The 23493-nt window shown below is 61.2% G+C and overlaps 1 protein-coding gene across 2 annotated transcripts; it reads right to left on the bottom strand.

Moving 5' to 3' along the window:
* Positions 1–1190: 1190 nt before the first annotated feature.
* Positions 1191–18304, bottom strand: CCDC102A (coiled-coil domain containing 102A). 2 transcript variants are annotated; one of them, XM_079800236.1, is made up of 10 exons: positions 17877–18304; positions 15270–15373; positions 11883–12651; positions 9493–9719; positions 7611–7719; positions 5719–5835; positions 5179–5388; positions 4408–4578; positions 3394–3497; positions 1191–1323 (listed from the first exon to the last, which is right to left on the bottom strand). In XM_079800236.1, the coding sequence occupies exons 3-10, from the start codon at positions 12495–12497 to the stop codon at positions 1194–1196; spliced, it is 1683 nt and encodes a 560-aa protein (XP_079656362.1). In that variant the 5' UTR covers positions 12498–12651; positions 15270–15373; positions 17877–18304; the 3' UTR covers positions 1191–1193. The 2 variants fall into 2 exon arrangements, with proteins under 2 accessions (XP_079656362.1, XP_079656363.1); XM_079800237.1 differs by lacking the exon at positions 15270–15373 and having other exon boundaries at positions 1298–1436.
* Positions 18305–23493: the final 5189 nt, after the last annotated feature.

The raw sequence follows: 23493 nt of genomic DNA, 5'->3' as shown, positions 1-23493 counted from the left end.
GGAGCCCAGCTCTCCTTGCACAGCCGACACAGGCAACTCACCACCTTCCCGTGTCGGCACAATCCTGCCCGCCTCCTTTCGCAGAAACCAGGCCCCGGGGCTTCACTAAAGGGTCTCATCACGGGCAGGTGTCTCGAATGCTACCTCGACTTGCGAAGGTTCAGAAATGTGTGCTGCTGTGTTAATAACAGTTCCCACCAGGTTTAAGGTAAGTCTGTTGGTTACAGAGGGACTTAGAGATTAAGTATCCAACATAAACTTAAAATTACCTATAATTTCACTCCCTAGAGCAGGGCCAGGGAAAAGATAAAAGGATTTCTTGTTTATTGTTTACACTTACTTCTGGGTAAACTACCAGTCACTTGAACTCCGTCCCTCATGGCAGGGCCAGCTGGCAAATCCCTCCTCTCCAGGGCATCCCTGCGAGTACTTCAATAACAACGAACCTTTCCTGAGCTCCCGATGAACCCACCTGATTCTAGGATGGCTCTGTGAGACATCTCATTACGGACAGAGAAACTGAGGCTCAGAGAGCGCAAGTCACTTCCTCAAAGTTGCACAGCCAGTAAGGGGCAGAGCTGATGTTTGAATCCATGGATGCCATACTCAAGTCTCCTCTTCTCCAGATAACACGTGCACCATCCTGTCTCCTTCCCCTCCTAGGAGGTGGGTCCTAGACCATCCCGCAACTCAGATGTTCGTTCGTTCGTTCGTTCATTCATTCATTCATTCATTCATTCACTCACTTGATCTTTTTGAACTTAGGTTCGGTGCCAAGTGCAGGCCGATGCTGTCTCCCAAACCGCCTGCCCAGATCTGCCTCACGCTCAGGACTCCACCCCAAGAACCTCACCTCATTTATTACAAAAGACGGGTTTATCACATTGTACTGCGAACAGCTCCGCCCAGCCCCCAAGGCTCAGAGGCAGCTTGGGCTGGGGACCCAACGACCCTCTCTTGACACCCCATCCCCCCTCCATGAAAGTCCTGGTGGGTGGGGGAGCCCAGAGCAGGCTTTGGGGCGGTATTGTGTTATAGCACCAGGCATACATATAAAAATATATCTATATATATAAACAGGACGTTGGTAGGGGCGCTCCCAGGGTGAGGAAACCAGCTGCATCAGTGAGTGGCCGGTCAGCCCGAGCACCGGGGGGCTGTGGCCTCGGGCCAGTCCTGCCAGCCCTGGAGCTCTAGGCCACCTGGATCTGTAGGTCCTCGTCCTCATCCAAGTCGCTGGCTCCATCCCCGGCCTCCTCAGGGCCAAAGCGAGCGCTGCGGATCTTCCCGAAGAGGGGGGCGTTCTGCTGCTGCCGGCGGAGCCTGGGGGTGGGGGCAGCGGGGTCAGGGCTGGGACTCATCCCCCTGGCTGCCACTGCCAGGCACCAGGTTGGGCCTTTTACAAACATGACCTCATCTCAGCCTCCCAGAGGCCCCTGAAATGACAGGAGGCGCTATTATCACCTCCATTTTACAGACAAAGAAACCAGGTACGAGGCAGGTGAGTAATTTGCGAGAGTGGGCTGGGGGCTTGGAGAGGTGAGCGGCTGCTCAGGTCCCGCTGCTGCGAGTCCAACCCCAGCCCGGCTCTAAGGGCATGGGGGGGTGGGGGTTGGGGGTAGGGGGTGTGGGGGGGTGTGGGGGGTCTCAGTCCCCTCCAGCCCGTGTCTATGAGGAAGTGCCCCGCCCTCGTTCCTCTCACATTAAAGTTCCAAAGCCAAAACGCACCAGGCAAACTTGGGCCCTGGGAAGAGCTGTGGCGCGACACCCATCCCCCAGCAGAGGCTGCCTGGCGGCTTCTTACGGGAAGCATGAATTATTAACACGCGGAGGGGCGCAGCCGGGCCTCCATTACTGCGCTGTGATTTAGTGCCGTCCCCGGAACATTAAAGCACAGAAAGTTGGAAAAGAAAATGAGGCAGCGGTCCTGGGCGGCCGCGCCCTCCCTGATGGAAGCACTCGAGAGGCTGGGCAGCGCCTGCCTGTCCATTCTGGGAGTTTATGGCTCCCGAAGAATGTGGCCCAGACGGCGGAAAGCCCTGGGGCTAGGCGGCCTTCTATGGGGGTGCGCTGGGGCGGGGAGTGGGCAGAGCTGGCCAGACACAGCCAGAGGGACTTGGACTCATGCCTGGGCCCCTGCCCAGCACTTTAGAGGAAGCATCCCAAGCAGAAGGGGAAACTGAGGCTTGGTTGGCCATGTCTGGCTCCATAGCCTGTACCCTTCCCAGAAGCAGGTACTGTGCACACAGCAGCACATGGTACGTGCTTAGTAAATAAGGGCTCAGGTGGCAGATGGCCAAGGCGTGGAGGTGTGGCTGGGGAAGGACTGACCCTCTTGTGCCTTAGTTTCCTCATCTGCCAACCGCCTAGAAAAAAAAAAATCTCCCCCTTCCCTTCTTAGAGGAGCACGATCCTTGTAGCACCGTATCTGACCCACTCTGAGCCCCCACCCCGGGGTAACAGTAACACAGCAGCTGGCAGTTGTGCAGCTTTTATGATGTGCTTTTATAAACACATACCGGCTCCTTTAATTCGAACAACCAAGAGGTAAGAGCTAGTATTGCCCCCATTTTACAGATGAGGAAACTGACACAGAGAGGTTAAGTAAGTGCCCCAAGACCACACAGCTATGAAGGACAGAGCCAGGATTCCCACCACCCAGGCAGAGCCCAGGCTCCCTCCATCCCACGAGATAAGAGGATGGGAGTCAGGCCTGCCCAGGGCCCAGCCCAGGAAGAGTGGGTCAGGCTGGAGGCCCCTCAGGCAGGGGGCTTGTGAAGTGGGGAGGGGCTTGGACCTGACGCTCTCTGATATCTTACGGCTCCATAAGGGGTGTCAGAGAGAGGGTACAATTCACTGGGTGCTGGGAGGGGGGCGGGGAGAAATGCAGAGTGTGTGGTGGGCTCCCCAGACCCTGCGGTCTGAGGACTCGGGCCGCCATCAGGCTGGGGCTCCTCCCCTTCCTCCGATCCCAGCTGGCCCGGGGTCAACCCAGCCCAGGACCCCGAGGCTGTTTGTTTTTCTTGTCAATGGCTCCCCAAGCCCACGGGCCCTACCTATTACCCCACCTTGGCCTTGACCTATTCGGCCACCCTTCCTGCTCTCTGGCCAAGGAGACAATCCCAGGTCCCAGCTGGTCTCGCTTCCTGCTCTCACGCCCCTTCCCCGGTTTCCGGCCGGCCCTTCCTGCCTGGAGGGGACAGGGTTTTGGCCCCAGGGAGCCCGGCCCTCTTCCCTCTCCCCCTTCTCCTGGAGCTGAGCTCGGACCCTGCCCGGAGGAGAGGGGAGGGGGGGAGTTTCCTTTGGCTGGAAGTCTCTCTGCCCTGCTTCTGTGCCGCCAGGAATCCTCTCCCGGATGGAGCCCCTCCCCCAGGGGTGCACGTGGGGGCCCACCTGGACTGCACGTGCTCTAGCTGCACCTGCAGGTTCTCACTCTGCTCCGTCTGCTCGTCCAGCGACCGCTGCAGCTTCCGCGCCTGGTTGTGGGCCTCGTCCAGCTGGGGGTGAGCGGGGCCAACAGCACGGGGTCACCTGGCTGGGCCAGCCTGGCCTGCCTCCTGCCACTCACCCGTGGAACGTCCTTCCCGGAGAGCGGGCCCACCTCTTCAGGGAAGCATCCCTGGTGCTCCTCTCCATCCGCTGCCCCTCCCTTCTGAACCCACCCCTCCTCCAATACTCCACGCTACTGGCCCATCCATCAACCCACCTACCCATCTACCCTCATCCGTCTGTGCCATGCGACCATTCATCCATGGAAATATCCATCTGCCCATGAAGATACCCACTTACCCACTCACCATTCATTAATCTATTTAGCCACGCCTTCACCTTGCCTGTCCATGTGTCCTTCCATTCTCCCAGACAGACACACCTATCTCTCCATCTACCATCCTTCTGTCCTTCTTTCCCTGTCCATTCATTCTTCCACCCACTGATGCAGTCAGTGGCCTATCCATCTTTCCACTGTCCACTGCCATCCATCTTTCCACATACTCACCCATCCTCACCGATCCACCCCATCACCCATCAGACGTCTGTTGCCACATCTCATCCATCCATCCTTCCTCCCGCCCTCTCTCCCTCTCCCATTCATCTGTCCACCCAGTCCCTCATCCATCTGTTCATCCATCCCTGGAGTGATCCTTCTGTCTCTCCATTTAACCACCTACAGTCTGCCCCTCATCCACCCATTAATCTATTCAACCTCTCATCAACCTCGTCTGTCCATTTTTCTTCCCACCCTCCTACCCTCACACGGATCTACCGTCCATCCATCACCCACCCACCCTCTCTACCCTGCGCACATCCTGAGAGCCAGGCTCATGCCAGGCACCTGGGACTCAGCATGGAGACACTCGTACCGTAGCTGAGGTCTGGAGGCCGCCCCCGGGCCTCAGCGGTGCTCACCTCATCCTCAGCCTGGGCCAGCTCCTTCTTGAGCTCCTCCACCCGCAGCCGCAGCTTCTTCACCTCCGCCTCATGCTGCTCCACCCGCCGGGTGGCATGTGCCAACTCTGCCACCTTCTCCTGGAACTGCTTCTTCAGCTTGCCATGCACGTGCTTCAGGTCTGCCAGCTCCTGCAGGGAGCAGAGGGGAGGGGGGCTCGGTGTCCGAGGGCACCGCGGCCGGCAGGTCTGGGGTGCTGGTGTCCCCTCTCCCCAGAGTCTCTCTACCTGGTGTCACAAATACCAGCACTAGAGGTTTGGCTGAGCAACTGGAGGCTAAGAGGCGACATCCAGTGAGGTGAGCAGGCCTAGGTGGGTGACTCAGTGGCTCCATGTTGCACGTGTCACTTTGAGGTGCCGACTGGGAAGGACATGGGATGCCCAGCAGGCTACTGGAGCTGAGTCAGGTTTTTGGGGAGGGATGAGGTCTGGAGTCTTTGGTGCAAACATTTGTTGCATAAACAGAAGGGCTGTTGAGAGGATTAAGTGACGTAATGGACAGAAAGCACTGGCGAAGGGCCTACAGTAGGTGCTCAATAAATGCAGGTACTGCCATGGCCACTGAGCCTGACCAGAGTGGGTGCCCAGGAGGAGCGGCCTCTGTCCTTAGTTGTCACTTCAGGGGTCCCCGGGTCCCTGTGGGCTGACACTGGATACACAGTAGGTGCTCTGCCCTGGCGGGATGGGGAGGCAGGGCCACGCCAGTCCTGGCCACGCCACCCACTGCCCCACCTTGTTCTTCTCGAAGAGTGCAGCCTGGCTGGCCCGCAGGTCGCAGTCCAGAGCGCTGGCCGTTTGCCGCCGCCGGCGGGCCAGGGCCTCCTCCAGGTCCCCGACCTGTGCCCGCAGCTTCTTGTTCTCCCGCTCCAGGCCCAGCTTCTCCGTCTCCAGCCGCTCGCGGCGACCCCACTCGGCTGCGTTCTCCGCCTGCAGCCGCTCCATCTGGAACAGGGCAGGACAGGGTGAGGGTCCCTGGGGAAGGGGCACGGAAGGGCTGAGCTGGACTCCCCCCCCCCCGACTCTCCTGGAGCCGTTTTTGGCTCCAGGAAGCAGGTCCAGCTGCAGTGGCTATAATTAACCTGGGCTATTTCACGTGTGCAGGATGTGAGGTGCTTTTGGTCTCTGTGTGGGAGAGGAACTGCCCCCTGCAGATTGGGGTACCGCTTGGGGTGTGCCTGGATCCCTTAGAGCACAGGCCTCTTTCAAGAGCCCAGCTGACAGAGCAGGGCCCCATGGCCCCCCAGCCCTCCTGGGTCCCGCCGGAGGCCCCACCTCGCCCCTCAGCTCAGCCATCTTCCTGTCCATGCTGGACCTCGCCCCCAGCTCGTCCTCCAGGTCTTCGGACATGCGGCCCAGCTCGTCCTGGTGAGCCTCCTTCAGGATGCTGAGCTGCGGGAGACAGCCCAGCCTGGTTACGTGAACAGCACCCAGAGCCAGCCCTGAGGGGGGCACTGGTGAGGAGTGCCCAGCGAAGAGGTGGTACCCAAATGGGCCAGCGGGTGTGCAGAACGGACCTTGAATCTGACCACTTGAGCTGCTTCCGACATCTCTCACTTCCTACCTCATTACCGTCTAGCCGCCCGGTGTCCACTCCAGCCCCCCATCAACCCATTTTCCACAACAGTCGCCTAGAGTGAGCTTTTAAAAAGATAAATACAATCATGTCCCCATCCCGGGTTCCTTAGGGTAAGGACTGACCCCTCCCTATGGTCTCACAAAGCCCTCCCACCTCCTTCCTCTTAGTTCACTGTGTGGCCTCCTTTCTAAGCCTCAAATACACCCTGTCCACCCCAGGGCCTTTGCACATGTGGCTCCCTCTGCCTCATACACTTTTTCTGAGCTATTTTGCAGCATGGACTCTTCTCATGCTCGGGCCTTGGCCTAAATGCCCCTGCTCAGGGCGGCCTCTGCTGTCCTCCCCACCTGCAGGGGGTGCCTCCTCCACTTGCCACCTTCCCCCCCTAGAATGGGAGCTTGGGAGGACAGAGAGTTGTCTGTCTGTCCACCTTTGTACCCCTGTAAGGCCTTGGCATCGGGGAGCCCTCCATGGACACTGGCTGACCATGGTCTGCGTGTGGGTGCGGGGTTGGCCGCATCAGAATCCCCTGGGCGCTCGGACATAGTGCAGCGTCGCTGTTGACAGCAGGGAAAACCAACCAACTGCCGCGCCGTGCGTGTGAGGACAGGGATGGCCTTGCACACACATGGTGAGGGAAAGAAGTCAGATACAAAGCGGATCTTTGTAAGTGATCTGAAACTGCGTTTGTGTTTTATTCACTTTCTGCAAATGATCACACTTCCCAATTTAGAAAAATTAAAAAGACAGATTCCTAAACCCAAGTCCCACAGACGACGATTCAGGAGGACGAGGTGGGTCTGGGAATCTGTTTTAGGAGCTTCCCTACGGCCAGCGTCCCTTCCGGAGCAGATGCAGGCTCTGAGGTCTGTGGCCCAGCCAGCTTTCTCGGGGTGGCTGTGCCCCCTGGTGGCCATGGGGGCCTGCACAGGAGGCGGGAAGGGAGTCCGCCACACTGTGGTGGTGAAGCCGAGTCCCCTTTCTGCTGGCTGGAGCCTCAGTTTCCTCACTTATGAAATGGGGACAGCCGCCCGACTGCCTCGAGGCTCCAGTGAGACCTCGCACACAGTAGGCACTCAGTGAATGCGCCATCAGACGCCTCCCCTGCATCCTGGTCCTCAAAGCTCTCCTTGCAGCCTCACCTCTCACTTACTACCCTCCAGCCACACTGGCTCACTTTCTGGACACGTTAGGCTTGTTCTGGCCCCAGGACCTTTGCATCTGCTGTGCCTTCTGCTAGGAACTTTGCCCCCGTTATCTTCTCAGGGTGGCTTCTTCTAATCCTTTTAGGTCTTGCCTCAAATGTCACCTTCTTAGCCTTTCCTGACCCACCACCCCAACCCTCTTCTACTGGTTTGACTACTTCATAGCTTATGAATTTATCTGCCTGCTTCCTGCCAGTCCTCCCTGATCCTCTTCCTCAAGGGGAGGTCCTGAAGGCCGGGACATTGCCCACCCGGCACTCAGAACAGTGCGTGGCCAGCGCTTGACAAACAACGAACTCCCTTCTTTTATGCACTCCCACTGCTAAAACTCAACAGCACAATGCTGCTTCCTCCAGGAAGCCCCCCTGGTCTCCAAGACTCACTTGCTTGAGCATCTCCTGCTTGGTCTTGCTCAGCTCCTCATACTTTATCTTCCACTGGCTGAGTTCCCCCTCCAGCTTCTCAATGTTCCTGCTCAGTGCCAGTTTATCCCTGGGGAGGGGACAGAGAGAGGGAGACATGGGGTGAGCCCACCGGCGCCCTCTGCTCAGAGTCCTCCTATGCACTCTGCACCTGCAGAACCCAAGGCCAAAGCCCTTGCCTCGGCATTCAAGGTCCTGGCACCCCACACTGTGGCAGGCCCCTGGTTGTGGATTCCTCCTGGAACTAGAGCCCTCCCACGAGTGCGTGGTGTGAGGAGGTGACCAGGCCTCATGGCACTGACCAACCCTGGCAGGTGCCCCCTCTCCCCGGGCCCCAGGATCATTTGCCAAATACGACCCCGGCTCCTGTTTCATGTACTGCGGTTCCCTGCAAGGCCTGGCTTGAAAACATGGTTCTGCCATTAGAAAAGATGGGAAACACTGTCCAATGCCCCTCGGATCTAGAGGGCCCCTCTTGTCATCTTCCCTGGGTGGGATTCCCAAGTTCTCCATGACCCTGTGCATGAATGAGGAGCTGTGGGTAACAAGCACGGTGCCTGGCTCCAGCACATAGTAAGTGCTCAACCAACAGCTGCACTCACTGTTACACGCTGTGCTTCCCCATCCCACACCACGCCCGGCTCCCGTTCCGAGGGTCTAACACAGTGTTCTGAGGGGAGACAACGCCACCCTCGAGGAGGCATGTTAGAAATCCATGGGGATGTTTTTGGTTGTCATGATGACAGGGTCATTTAGTGGGCAGGGACCAGGGATACTCGATAGCTGGCAGTGCCCACAACATCCTGCCCATCCAGGAATTACCCTGCATCCGGTAATGTGTACATGACATCCCTGGGGGTGAAAAGGATCTAGAACCTCACTCTGATTTGCATATTACATATTATTTGAATTAATCTATATATATAAAAGCCTAAGTGACTATTATGACTGGCTGGTAGCTATGATGCGCACTGACCACCAGGGGGCAGATGCTCAACACAAGAGCTGCCCCCTGGTGGTCAGTGCACTCCCACAGCCAACCTCCTGCGGTCCCTCCCCCTCAACCTGCTGGCCCCAATCGCCCCAATTGCCGGCCAGGCTGAGGGACCCCATCCGTGCATGAATTTGTGCACTGGGCCTCTAGTAGTAGTAATCATCATCATCATCATCATCCTATCTAATAATAGAGTAACATGTAAATTACCATCACTCCGCTATGCCCACGATTGGGCGGCGGGAGGCTGGGGGGCGGGACTCGGGGTGGCCTATCCGGCCATCGAGAGGCACGGATCCGCTGCCACTGAGGGGGGCTCCCGCCCCCTGTGCCTCTCAACGGCCAGATCCGCGGCCACTGAGGGGGCCTGCCGCGGACACCCAGCTGCGCCTCTCAACGGCAGGGTAGCCAGGTGTCCGCGGCAGCCCTCCTCAGCGGCCGCGGACCATCAAAAGTGGGGGAGCTGGGTGCCTGTCTGCTCCGGCACCAGGCCTTTCAGAAGCCTCCGCCGAGCCTGGTACACCAGCGGACAGGCACCCAGCTCCACCGCGAAAAGCGAAAGCGTGTAGGGGATCCTACACGGGCATGATTCAATCATGCACTGGGCCTCTAGTAATAATAATAATAGAAAACTAGCATGGGGTCCTCGGGCAGAGCACACTGCTCTAATGCTGCAGGATTCAAGCCCAAATAGAACTACTCCCCTTCAGTGAGTCTCACGCTCTGTGACACTGATGTTCACGCTGTGGTGCTGAGGGTGCCCGGCCCACCCCCTGGCACCTGCCCGGCCCACCCCCCTGGCACCTGCCCGGCCCACCCCCCTGGCACCTGCCTGCCCCCAGCACTCACTCTCGTTCCTTGAGCAGCACCTTCTGGGACTCATCCAGCCGCAGTCGTAGGGCAGTCAACTTGGAGGCCTCCTCCTCCATGGCTGCTGTGTCCTCCCAGGGCAGCCGGTTGCGCTCCTGGCGGCCCGAGCTGCCCCGTGGGCCCCCAGTCCCCGCACTGCGTGTCTCCCAGCAGCCCTTGGGCTCCTCTGGTCTGCTCTTCAGCAGGCTCTCCGCCAGCTCCAGCTCCTGCGGGGACCAAGGTGGACGCTGGACCAGTGGCTGCTGAGTCCTCTTGGCCTCTCCCAGGCTCTGGGTCTGGAATCAGCTGGGGGGTAAGCTTGGGCAAGTCACACAGCCCTTCTGGGCCCCTGCATCCTAGAAAGGGGGGCGGACACAGCCTCCTCTGGGCCTCCCCTTTCTCCTGGAATTGCACAAGAGTCAGCCACCAGGGTTCCCTGCATGCTGGAAGATTTCCCAGGAGAGGTAGTGAGCTCCCTGTCACTGTAAGTATGCAAACATATGGTGGGACACTGGTGTGGATCAATGTAGAAGTAGGGGATTCCTACAATGAACAGGAACTAAATTCCTTCAAAAGGAATTCTGGCTTTAAGATCCCATTTTCCAGGTGCAAACAGTAAGGCACCGCGAGACGGGTGACACGGAAGAGCTGAACAGTGAGGAGGCCCTGTGAGCAGAACCAGCTCCAGACAGGAAGCTGCAGGGATTATTAACCCAATGCCAAGCCCCTGTTCACCCCCAAGGCCTGCCTTGGCCACAAACCCGACACCCTGCCCCAGCCTGCTTTCCCCAAGGCCTCTGCAGACGAGGGGCCGCTCCCTTCCCTGGCTGGCTCTCAGTGTCCCTACTGGACTGGGACAGTGGCTCCGAGGGCTCCCCAAGGAGCGAGATTCTACTCCTCCTGTATCTCGGAGTCTGGGTGGGGGTCTCAGGTGCCACCTGGTCCAATGCCCTATGTCACCAACAGGGAAACAGGGAGGGAAGGGCCTTGTTCTGGTCGCGGAGCAAAGCGGCTGGGCTGGCCAACGAACTCAGACTGCAACCGGGGCTCTGCCTGCCGCGCCCGCCGCCTCCCGGGCGGTGACTGACACCCCACAAGGACAGGCCGGGGAGCCCTGAGGCCGCTGGAGGGCCTGTGGTGGTCTGCCCCGCAGCAGAGCAATGACTGCCGCCTCCCGGGCGGTGACTGACACCCGACAAGGACAGGCCGGGGAGCCCTGAGGCCGCTGGAGGGCCTGTGGTGGTCTGCCCCGCAGCAGAGCAATGACTGCCGCCTCCCGGGCGGTGACTGACACCCGACAAGGACAGGCCGGGGAGCCCGGAGGCCGCTGGAGGGCCTGTGGTGGTCTGCCCCGCAGCAGAGCAATGACTGCCGCCTCTGAACACCAGGCAGGCCTGGGGAGGGGGGCGTCAGCTGCCAGGAGGGGGCAGGGCCCACTCTAGCCTACAGGGGTGGAGGGAGTGGGCAGGGGAGGGAGGGGGCTTGGTAGGGAGGAGAGGGACAGCCAAGAATCCTCGCTAGAGTCTGGGGATGGAGCTAGAAGCAACCCGAGCCTGGGCTCTGTCCCTAATGGCCCTCTGGTGACAGGCGTGCTGGCTCAGGGGGTCGCTGCCCTCCACACCCACCGTCAATGCTCCAGCCACACTGATCATCACCATGGCCTCCGGAGCTCACCTGGGTTCAATGCCCCAGCAACTCGCCTCCAGCTGGGAGACATCGCGACTTAACCTCTCTATGCCTCGGTGTCCTCCTCCGTAAGGCAAACACCTCCGGGGATCGCTGTGAGAATGAACTAGGTGATGCACACCTGGAGCTGAGCCTCCGTGGAGGTGCCCACTGGCTGCCGGTTCCCCAACGCACAGTGCGCCATTGCCACGCCTGGAGTGCCCACCCGTCTTCCTGCTTCACCGCGAATTCCTCTGCACCCTCTTCGTCCCAGCGGCAGCGGGACCTCTTTCAGGAGGGCTTGATCGGGACTCCTCCGTGTTCCTAGTGCCCTCCCAGCCCCCACCCCTCGGCCTTAACTGGTGCTTGTGTTTACCTCCCCCCCAAGTTCAAGTCGAACCAATGAATGGGCTCAGCTCTGCTACTGATGGATGCGTCCCAGGCAAGTACTTACTTAGATCCTACTCTGGCTCAAATGGGTTGATTCCCTGGTTCTGTTGACCACTCAGGTGTGGGAGTGGAGGGACCACCAGGACCCAGGACCAGGACTCTGCCCTAGGGGTCTCCGGAACGGAGGTGACTGGGGCCCCACCAGGTCAAACCACAGGAGTGAAACCTCTTAGGGCACCAGGCCCTTACCATTTCTGGCTCTGGGCCGGGCAGCCTCTCCCACTTCCGGACCCCAGGGCCAGGCCCTGCCCCGCAGCCCCGCCTCCTCCACACACCTGGCTGCTCGGGGGCCTCTCGGAGCCCACGTCGCGCACCGGCTCGTGCTCCCGCTCAGGCTCTGTCTCCGGTCCCTCGGGGGTAGGGCCGGCGGCTCCCCGGGCACCCCGCAGCCGAGCCAGCTCCCGGCCCCGCGCCTCGCACTCGCCCTGCGCCTCCTGGCGCTCGCGGCGGGCGCCCGCCAGCTCCTTGGTGAGCGCGTCCAGGCGCTGGCGCAGCTGCCGCACTTCCTCGCGCGCGCGGTTGCGCTCGGCGCGCACCTTGCTCCACTTCTCCCGCCAGTTGGCGGTGCAGTCCGACCACCAGCGCATGGTCTTCTCCATCTGCGCCGCCCGCGCGCGCGCCTCCTCCAGCTCCCGCAGGCGCAGCTCCTCCCGGCTCTCCCAGTCCCCGTCGGCCAGCAGCGCGGGCGCCGGCGGCAGCGGCAGCGGCAGCGGCAGCGGCAGCGGCAGCGCGGGGGCCGGCCCGGGAGAGGGAGTGCCGCTGGGCGGCGTGGGCGGCAGCGAGTCCACCGGCCCCATGCGCTCGGGGGACGGGCTGCCCAGGATGGTCAGAAGGCTGCCCTTGGACAGCTGCGGGGACTCGGCCAGCCGGGGGCTCGGCCCGTGGCTCATGGCGCAAGCGGACTTGTGGGCCCTGGACTGGAACCTGGGCTGCACTCAGGGGCCGCGAGGGGGACGTCCGGCAGATGCGATACCACTGTGCATGCTGACACCGCTACCCACCGCTGTCCGGGCCGGCCGCCGGGTGGGGGATGCCTCCTGGGACCTGTGGGAGGGCACACCGTTAGTCGGCTGTGGCGCCATCGGTCCTTATCCACAACGGCAGCCACGGGACGGGCAGGACCCGCAGAGACAGCGGAGAGAATGGTCTGCGCGGGAAGAACCCCGAGAGGCTGGAGTGGTGAGCAAGGGCTGCAGCCGCTTCCTCACTGGCCTCCAACCTCCCTGCCTTAGTCCCTTCAACCTGCAGCAATGGCAGCTGATCTGCAGCCTTGATCTGCTGTCCCCAACTTTCAGTCCCCTCTCACACACTGAGCAACGACTACTCTCCCATCTCCATCCCGAACACAGCATGCTTCCATGCTGGCCCTCCTGCCTCTTCCGACACCAGGCCAACTCTTCTCATCCTTAACACGTATCTGAGATATCACCTCCTCCTAGAAGTCCTCCTGGACCATCTCAGGTCAGGTGATCAACCCCTGACCCCTGTCTGCTCCCCATTCTCTCCCCAGCCGGTAGTTTGCTGGGGCTGGAAGCTGGCTCCTGGCCGCTGTTTCCGTCTTAGCACGTGATGACAGTGACACCTGTGGGGGGCCCAGCACAGGCCTTATGTGGATTATCTCATTTATTTATCTCCACAGATTCGAGAGAAACGACGACATTTACTGAAGAGGAGCGGGAGGCTCCGCAAGGTGAAGGCCCAGAGCTGACAGATACGGTATCGGGGAGTCCAAATGCAACGCTGGCAGGGTTTGGTGATACAGGCGTGCTGTGGTGCGAGGGAAGTCAACCAGTGCCTATTAGATGCTGAGGGCGCAGCGAGGTGTCAGATTCTGCTATTCATAGGCCACATCCCCTTTAAAATAAACCAGGCACATGGCCCTCTCTGTCCCTAACCGGCCACCTTCTCCCTCCACGTGGCCTCCTCCTGACCACCTCCAGCAGCCCACGGAGACATAGTGACCTTCCCTCCCCACTCAGCTAGCCTGTCCCTCACACCAGCCCCTGAGCCACCCTGATCGCTACCCCTTCTTTTCAGAGTGACCAATCAGAGCGCTTCTCAACACTGGCTGGTCCCCACACTGCCTGCCAACCCTGTGTCCCCTCTCCCAGTCTCCGACCCCCTCACTCTTGGCAGGTGATCAATGTCAGTGAAAAGGGAAGCCACCAGATTGGCATTCCCTCCCTGCCCTGCCCCAGGCCCCAAGGTCCTCTCTTCTCTGGCCCTCACGGGACAGTTGCTTTAAATGCAGTCTCCGGGCCCCACCCCTAGAGAGTCCAGTGCAGTAGCTAGGAGGCTGGGAACTGTATTTTAACAGCCCGAGTTTAGGGCGTTTGGGTATTGGTGATGCCTTGTCACCGCCCATGTGTCCATACACACAGATGTATATGTCTCAACCCCAGTAATACCTGCACAAAGTCATGCACCCAGACACAGCCATGCCGGTGAGGTTCCATTTCCCAGAATGCCACTGACTCCCCAAAGGATCCCTGGCAGGCTGATACCCTCTCTGTGACTCAGTCTCTCCACCTGGGCAATGAGGTAGCTGGCTGTGACCCCATGTGTGTTCACAGGCACATTTGCAGATACCCCCGACCCCCACCCCATACACACAGACACAGATACAAAGAGACACAGGCAGGCACATGCACACTCAGAGAGGGACCCGAGGCACGCACAACTCGACAGACGCACAGAAAGATGCTCACCTGCAGAGAGTCCTGGACACACGTGAAGGCATACACATGCCAACACATGGATGGATACACACAGAGACATGCAAAGACACTCATTGCTAAGTGGATGCACACACTCACACACACACACAAACATGCATACGGACACTCACTCTCCTCTCCCCATTTTCCTGGCCAGACTCCACGGGAGAAGCTCTTGGAAAAGAAAAACAATGTGAGAGCCTGCGGGGGAGGGGAAGGAGGCAGGAAATCCAAGTGCCAGCCAGGCAGCCTGGGCTGTGCTAGAAATCGGGGATGGTGGGGGTTGGGGGTCCTGGGGCCCAGGCCCTGTCTGCTGGGCCCTTCCTGCAGCCCCTAAACTGAGAGGGTCACAGGGAGGGGGCCACTGCCACACCCTCGCTGCCTCTGGGAGGTGCCAGGCCTGGCACGGGCTCAGCAGGGAGGGGGTGGCCTGCTCCTTCCAGGAATCCCAAGCCTGTCGCAAAAGGGGCAGGGCGGGCGCCACCCAGGTCCCTAATGGCTTCCAGGCGCCCACGCTAAAGGCAGGGGTGAGCTGCAGGCTCAGCTCCTGTGCCCCTTTTTGGCGCCTGGTCTGGCCCTTCCTGGGGGCTGGGGGAGGGGGAGGACAGCTGCGGGGACAGAGGGGCTCTGAACAGCCCTCCTGCTCCTCCTCCAGTGGCCCAGGGGCCCCCGGGGGTGCGTATGCCCACGTGTGGGAAGGAGTGGGGCCCGGGCCCCAAGGCTCGTTTCTGGAGAAACCCATCCCCTAGCACACCAGGAACCCTGCACACCCAGATTCAACCGGACCCTGCCAAGCAGCCACCCCTCTCCTCAGCCCACCCACCCCTCTCATAACACAGCCTTGGGGACAAAAGCTCACAGAGCGCTGGTCACGCACACACTCACGCACAACAGTCCAGCTTGGTTGCAGAGACAGGCTCCGGCGGCCCGGCCGGCTGCCCTTACCCAGCAGGCTCAGTGGCTTCTTCCCATCGCTGTGCCTGGGTGGCTTCCTGATTCCTCTAGGTTGTCATCGCACCCCCAGGAGCAGGTCCAGAAGGTTCCAGCCACTGCAGACCGCGGGGACACTTCCTCACTCCACCTTCCCCGCTCCTGCCTCCCACCAGCAGGATGGGTCTACTCCTGCTCTAACCCTCAGACTCTGAACCCCCCCACCCATCCTTCAAGCTCAGTCCCTCACCTCCAGGAAACGCCTTGACCTTCCCAGCCCCACCCCCTGCCCAGGGAGCACAGCCCTACAACCCTCCGCCGCCAGAGCTGGCCAGCTGCCCGCTTTTTGCAGCTCCGGCTTCCGCCCACCCAGGCGGGACTCTTGTGCCACCCAGAGCTTCTAGGAGGCGGCATCGAGGACTGGCTTCAATTTGGCTGGGAGGGTGGAGAGCAGAGGCTGAACTGGGACCTGCGCACCCTTAGCTGGGCACAGGGCTGAGTGGGACCCGGAGCTCCCGAACCCCAGCCCTCAGCCACCCTCATTGCTCCAGACAGCTGCTGGCCACTCTAGGAGGGAAGCAAGAATGTTTTCACACGACACTTGCCTCAGGCTAGGCCCTCATCGGGTTTGTCTACAGGAAGTGATCAGTGGTTCCTGCTGCCTGCGGACTGGTCTGGAATATCTCTCCCTTGTTTCTCCACCAGCAAACTCCTACACATCCTTCAAGACCCACCTTCAGTTTCCACTCCTCTGGGATGCCTTCCCTGACCTCGTACACAGATTATGTGAATGATCCCAAAGCACTGGCACCTCCCTGTTTTTCAGCAATGGCCACATTGTGAAGTCCACAAGGGCACTTGGTCTTGCTGGCTGTCGGCACTGGGCCCAGCAAACAGCAGGTGCTGCATAAATGCTTCCCGGGCTATGGACGAAAGACGGACAGGTGGGAGTCCCCCTGCGACCAGGGCGAGTTGAGTCATCCTAAGGATCAGGAGTCACTCTGTGGCAGGCTCGGAGACAGGTAGGTGTCTGAGCCTGTCTGTGGCCAAGGTCAGGGTCAGAGGTCATCTTATAGCTAAGTGGGTGGTCAAGCCTCTTATCTGAGGAAGCTGAATGGGCCCACAGAGGGTCAACGTTGTGTTTTGCCCTAAGCATGTTTAGATGACTCTCAGTATCCAAAGAGGGGAGTGAGCCATGCTGAAGCCTGGATGGGGGTCAGCTGGGGGGACTAGGGGGGTGCCTGGTGGCCCAACTCCTCCCTCCAGCTCAGAAACCCCCTATGTCCTCCCAGAACCTTTCAGGTGGCGCTGTGGGCCTGGCCCAGGGCCACAGGCCTGGCTGTGGGCAGGGAGCAGAGCCCAGCAGGAAACCGCAGAGGACAGCCTGATTGGATAAGTGCAGGGTCCCAGGCTGGCCAGCCACAACTTGTGGGCACCTGTCTCTCTGACCTGCTGCCTGGGCTCCAGCCACTGGACCTCCAGGAGAGGACGGGGGAGGCAAGCGGGCCCTGAGCCCTGGGGTGGGCACCCTTGGACTGTCTCAGATACCCCCATCTTAGACGGAGGAGCCACAAAGAGAGCCCGGTCACCGACGATAACATTTCTTTACAAATGGCCCATCTGAGGCCCGGGGCAGCAGCTGCTCCCCACATGCACACAGAGGACTAGCAGCAAAGTGGGGGGGGGGGGGGGAGGACCTCTACAAGGGGGTCCTCATGCATCTGGCCAAGTGGCCAACCACAGCTGTATGGAAGAGGGTGGGAGCCCTCGGTGGGGCCTCTCAGCAGCTCCTTGATCTATTCATGTTTGCAGAGAAGACATCCCTGAGTCCCACTCTGCGCTGCTGTGCTGTGTGACACCCGCAGGTCCCTATCCTCTCTGCGCCTGTCTTCTTACCTGGACGACGGGCAGGGCACTAACAGACCCCTAAAAGCCCTGTCCAGCAAGCGGGCAGGCCGTGTGCCCACCTGAGGCAACCCACCGCCACCGCCCTGAGCCCTCACCCCGGTGGGAGCGGGTGGGAGCGGGCTGGGCAGACCTCCCCGTTGGCACCCCCAGAGCGTGGGCAGCGGGGCCCCCTCCTTCCTCCTGGCACAGCCTCTGCTCCACCTGCCCCGACTCCTTACGGGAACGCGCTTTCTGCCGCCCCACCGCCCGACCCCCGCTCCCTCGCCCCGTCCCGGGCCAGTCCAGGCCGCCCCGCACCCCCTGGCGGCGGGCGGAGGGGGCTCCCGGGCCGCGCGGCGCTGTCCCGCCCCCCGGGAGGTGGCCCGGGCTCCGATTGGCCCACGCCACCCGTCCATCCCGCACTCGCCCTGGGACTCCGTCGTGTCCCCCGGGAAAGTTCCAAATCCTGCCCCGCCCGCAGCCCCCTCCCGCCCGGCGGGGCCCGCGGCACCGCGTGGGCGGCCCCGTCCCCCCCCTTCCCCCCCGCAGCCCCTCCGCACCGGAGGCCAGGCGCGGGGACCGGGGAGGCGGCTGGGAAGTTCCGCTCTGCGCCCCCCCGGCCCCCCTCTCTCCAGCGCGCCCCAACGTAGCCCCTGGCCGCCCGCGAAGACGCACGGCCCGAGGGAGTCCCGGGACGCGGGGACCTCCCGCCCGGGCGCCGCGCTCCCCGCTCACCTCGGCCGGGACCCGCGGGCTCCGGACGCCGACCCGCCGCTGCAGGCGGAGCGGGCGCGGGGCTGGCTGCGGCCGTCGCCGGAGGGCCGCCGAGTCTCCTCCTCCCTCCGGGGGGGGGGTGAGGGCGGGAGAGGAGACGGCGGGGCGGGGGCGCCCGGCTAGCTGCGGCGGGGCCGTGACCCCGGCCCGCTGAGACGCTGGGTGGGGGTTTGGGCGAGGGGCGCGCGCCTGGGCGCGGGGCGGCTGCAGAGCGGGCGGGACCCCGACGGAGGCCCCACCCCCGCTTGGGGCCGAGGGTGGGGACGGGAGGCCGGGGCCCGAGACCCCGCGGGCTTGGCTCCGCTTTCCCGCCTCCGGATCCCGAGCGCCGGCGGGTGTCCCCCCGCCCCCCGCAGCAGCGGCACCGCGGGCCCGGCTCCCCGCGGGACCCCCGGGAAGAGTTCACTTTGTTAACTGCCTTCCGCCTCGCGCCAGCTCTGCTGCGAGCGGACGTGGAGCGGCGAGGCTCCGCCGGGCTCGGGCCCAGACGCCTTCAGAGTTGGGGGGGGGGGGGGGGTCTGCGGTTTTGGCGGGAGGGGGCGGGGCAGACTCCGGGAGGGCCTCTCACCACCTACGGAGCCCTGGAGGGCAGACTGGGGTGCATCCTTCCAGAAAGAGGACCAAAAACTCAGGGAGAGTGGGGGGGAACCTGGCCAGATTGGGACTTTACCTCGAAAAATAAACCAAAAAATGCTGAAGATATATTAGTTTTAACCCATTGTAGGCATTAGAATGATGGAAGAATCGGCTCTTTGCGACAAAAAGGTCATTTTTGCAAAAAATATTTGAGGGTTTCAAGCCCAAGGATCACTCTGAATCCTTTATTGGTCAAACAGCCCTCTCTGAAGGTCACGGTCACTTATCTTACAGAAACGTTCTTCCTCTGTGGTTAGCGGCTGCTCGGTTTCTATGGCATTACTCCCCTCAACTTCGTGAAATCCCACACTTCTTTTGCAAGATTGGCAGTTTCACTCTTTTTCATTTGCTTTGCATTTGTATGGTTCAACGTTGGTAGCATCTGACAGCTAGAGGCAGATTTTGGTGGGGACATGTGATGTGTGAGGGGGAACTAACCTGTGAATGTTGCTCCCCAGGCTCCAAGGACTAGGGTGCACCCCAAGCTTAGGGTGCGCCTGGGCCTGTGAGGTTTAGATAGAGAGGACGCAGAGGACCGGGTGTCCCCATTTTAAAGCTGGGGAGGCTGTTGGCTCAGACAGACCCAAACCCCCATAGCCACTAAGCACAGCCATGGATGAAGCGCCCAGAGTTCCTGCCGGAGTTTCCAGAGGTGGGGTAGGGAGGAGGCGGAGGCCGTGAGTTGATGGTGAACCTAAGCTCCAGTTAGAGCGCCATTACAGTTGGGTCTTCCCTCTTAAGAGAGAAAGCCAAAATACTTGTCCGAGCCTGGCCCTTGTGGATCAGTGGTTGAGCTTCGACTCATGAGCTAGGAGGTCGTGGTTCTATTCCCGGTCAGGGCACATGCCGGGGTTGAGGGCTCCATCCCCAGTAGGGGGCATGCAGGAGGCAGCCGATCAATGATTCTCTCTCATTGTGGATGTTTCTATTTCTCTCTCTCCCTCTAATATACCCCTTCCTCTCTCTGAAATCAATAAAAACATATATATTTTTTAAAAAAATACTTGTCCTAGGGGTGTCTCTTTCAGGGTGTAGGATTGGGGGAGCCACCCATTCTTGGAACCAAGATGGGTGCTGGCCAAAGGCTTGGCAGTTCACATGAATGATCTGTTTTACACCCACCCTGTGGCTGGGCATTGTTCACACCATCTCCAGTGAGAAAAGTGAGGAGCAGAAGTCAAGTGGCAGCACACGGTCACACAGCTGGGGGGGGGGGGGAGGGTGCGGCTCAGAGCCCAGATCTGACTCAGTTTACCAATGTCACTCTTGTTCCTAAAACCACACTTCCAGGCAGCCTTCAGGATGAAGTGCTAATGGGGTGTCAGCCCCCAGCGCCCACCCCCCAGGAGTGTCTCCCCCCAGCTCGGCACGGTGGGGTTTTGGACTGAGGCTTGTCAGCATTTCCCACACTTCTCTGTCCTGTATCTGCCACCATTTTTGCCATCAACACTTAGCACTGGTGCCGTTATTTAACTTAGCTTATTTTTTTAAGATCGTTTTACATTTTAGAACATACATGTATTTTAGGGATGGAAAATTTGTATCAGCTGGCATAAATAGAAGAAAACCATAAATAAATATCATGTAAGCAAAACATCTTTCATCCAGCTAGAGACTTTTTCTTTCTTAAAAGGGGCATGATATGTGCACCCATGTTTACAATTGCCAAAAGCTAGAAGCCACCGGGTCTGCTGGTGGACGGATGGAGAAACAAAACGTGGTGCATACAAAGGAATGTTACTCAGCCTTACAAGCGGAGGAAATTCTGGCCCATGCTGCAGCATGAATGACATCGTGCTACGTGAAGTAAGCCTGCCCCCAAAGGACAAATACTGTGTGTTTATGGGGGGTACCTAGAGTAGTTAAATGCATAGAGACAGAAAGCAGAATGTGGTGGCCATTCCAAGTTATGTTATCCTAGAGGCAAAAAGACAATGGACAGGCTCAATGAAGGTCAAGAGTGGCTTTTGTCAGGGAAGATCCTAGCCTCGGACATGACTACCTGCCATAAACTGCTGGTAGTTGAAAAGTTTTCATTTCAGCCCACCTTTAGGTCTCTGAGTTTGTAAGGCCGCCACACAGGCCTTTAGTATGTGGCCCCTTTTCGTCCAAAGGAGTCACTGCTGGCTTTGGGGCTGGGGAGTGTCTTTTTTTTTTATTTTAATTTCTTTATTGATTAAGGTGTCACATGTTTGTCCTCATCCCCCCATTCCCATCCCCCACCCCTCCCCACGGATGCCCCCACCCCCCTGTTGTCCTTAATCATTGGTTAGGCTTGTATGCATGCACACAAGTCCTTCGGTTGATCTCTCCCCCCTACCCCCACCTTCCCCTACCCACCCTCTGAGGCCCGACAGTCCGATCGATGCCTCCTTGTTTCTGGGTCTGTTCTTGATCATCAGTCTATGTTGTTCATCATTTCCCCTAGATGAGCGAAATCATGTGTCACTAGAGATATACTTATAAGAACTGAATGTGAGACGAGCAATAATAGTTATGCTGACAGGCAAATGAATCAGTCTGTAGTGAGTTTCTTTCTGGACCAACAGTTCTTTTGAGACCCAATATCAATGTCCACCAGTTCCTTATGAGTACATGTCGGCACTGACCCCTCAGCTCTGGATGGTGGACAAATGGTGGTAATGCAGGTCCGACTCCCTCTGGTTTGGTCTCGCCCAGACCCAGGGGCACAGCTTCACCCGGACCCAGGAGCGCGTGGCCTCACCCGGACCCAGGGGCGCGTGGCCTCACCCGGACCCGGGACCCAGCCTCACCTGAATCCAGCGGCACACGGCCTCACCCAGTCCCGGGATCCAGCCTCACCCGGACCCAGGGGCCCGGCCTCACCCGGACCCAGGACCCAGCCTCACCCGGATCCAGGGGCGCACGGCCTCACCCAGACGCGGGATCCAGCTTCACCCGGACCCGGGACCCAGCCTCACCCGAATCCAGCGGCACACGGCCTCACCCGGACCCGGGATCCAGCTTCACCTGGACCCAGGGGCATGCGGCCTCGCCCGGACCCAGGACCCAGCTTCACCCGGATCCAGGGGCGTGCAGCCTTGCCTGGACCCGGGGGCGCACGGCCTCACCCGGACCCGGGATCCAGCCACACCCGGACCCAGGGGCGCGTGGCCTCTCCCGGACCCAGGGGCGCGGCCTCACCCGGACCCGGGACCCGGCCTCACCCGGATCCAGGGGTGCACGGCCTCACCCAGACCCGGGATTCAGCTACACCCAGACCCAGGGGCGCATGGCCTCTCCCGGACCCAGGGGCGCGGCCTCACCCGGACCCAGGACCCAGCCTCACCCGGATCCATGGGCGCATGGCCTCACCTGGACCCGGGATCCAGCTTCACCCGGACCCTGGGGCGCGCGGCCTCGCCCGAACCCGGGGGCGTGCGGCCTCACCCGGACCCTGGGGCGCGCGGCCTCGCCCGAACCCGGGGGCGTGCGGCCTCACCCGGACCCGGGACCCAGCCTCACCCGGATCCAGGGGCGCACGGCCTCACCCAGACCCGGGATTCAGCTACACCCAGACCCAGGGGCGCGGCCTCACCCGGACCCAGGGGTGCACGGTCTCACCTGGACCCGGGATCCAGCTTCACCCGGATCCAGGGGTGCGCGGCCTCGCCCGGACCTGGGGGCGCATGGCCTCACCCAGACCCGGGATCCAGCCTCACCCGGATCCAGGGGTGCGGCCTCACCCGGACCTGGGATCCAGCCTCACCCGGATCCAGGGGCGCACGGCCTCACCCAGACCCGGGATCCAGCCTCACCCGGATCCAGGGGCGCGGCCTCACCCGGACCCGGGATCCAGCCTCTCCTGGATCCAGGGGCGCACAGCCTCACCCGGACCCGGGATCCAGCCACACCCGGACCCAGGGGCGTGTGGCCTCACCCGGACCCAGGGGCGCGGCCTCACCCGGACCCGGGATCCAGCTTCACCCGGACCCAGGGGCGCGTGGCCTCACCCGGACCCCGGGGCAAATGGCCTCTCTCGGACCCAGGGGCGCACGGCCTTGCCCGGACCCGCGGGCGCGTGGCCTCACCCGGACCCGCGACCCAGCCTCACCCGGACCCCGGGGCGCGTGGCCTCTCTCGGACCCAGGGGCACACAGCCTCACCCGGACCCGGGATCCAGCTTCACCCAGACCCAGGGGCGCACGGCCTCGCCCGGACCTGGGGGTGCGTGGCCTCACCCAGACCCAGGACCCAGCCTCACCCGGATCCAGGGGCGCACGGCCTCACCCAGACCCAGGGGCACACAGCCTCACCCGGACCCGGGATCCAGCTTCACCCGGACCCAGGGGCGCACGGCCTCGCCCGGACCTGGGGGTGCGTGGCCTCACCCAGACCCAGGACCCAGCCTCACCCGGATCCAGGGGCGCACGGCTTCACCCGGACCCGGGTGGGGAGTGTCTTGGCAGAGAGTTCCAGGCTCTGGGGTTCTCTTCCCAGCTGAGGCGGGGCCAGGTGAAGCCGGCCCAGACCCGGAGGGAATAGGGCTTGGGGCTGCAGGCCCTCCTCCGGGCCCTGACAGCAGCCGCCCGGGCTCGCACGCAGCCGGGAGGAAGGCTGCTGGTGCTGCAGCCCTCGAGGCAGCCAGGAAACCTCAGAAAGGAAGGGCCTGCTAGTCACGGAAAACCAAAGTGCACACCCAGCGGGAGGGTGGGCCAAGGGTCAGGACACAGGTCATAGGGGACCCTGCAAAGCCTTTGCACTGCAGCTGGGGTTTGGGGGGGCTGTGCTCCCCTGAAACCTCTCCGCCTCCCAGGGGCAGCTCCCCTCTCCTTCCCACAGAGGCCGCCTGAGCTCCCTGTGGGCTGGGCTCGGGCTGATGCTGGAAGGTCCCGGGGCTGCGAGCAGAGAAGGAACCGTGCTGGGACCTGCCCTCTTCTCCTTGCTACACCCCGACCCCCAGGGGCAGGAGGCACGCTTC

This window comes from Cnephaeus nilssonii (assembly GCF_951640355.1).
Source record: "Cnephaeus nilssonii genome assembly, chromosome: 20".
Classification (NCBI taxonomy): Eukaryota; Metazoa; Chordata; class Mammalia; order Chiroptera; family Vespertilionidae; genus Cnephaeus; species Cnephaeus nilssonii.
This window is presented reverse-complemented; position numbering and strand designations above follow the sequence as displayed.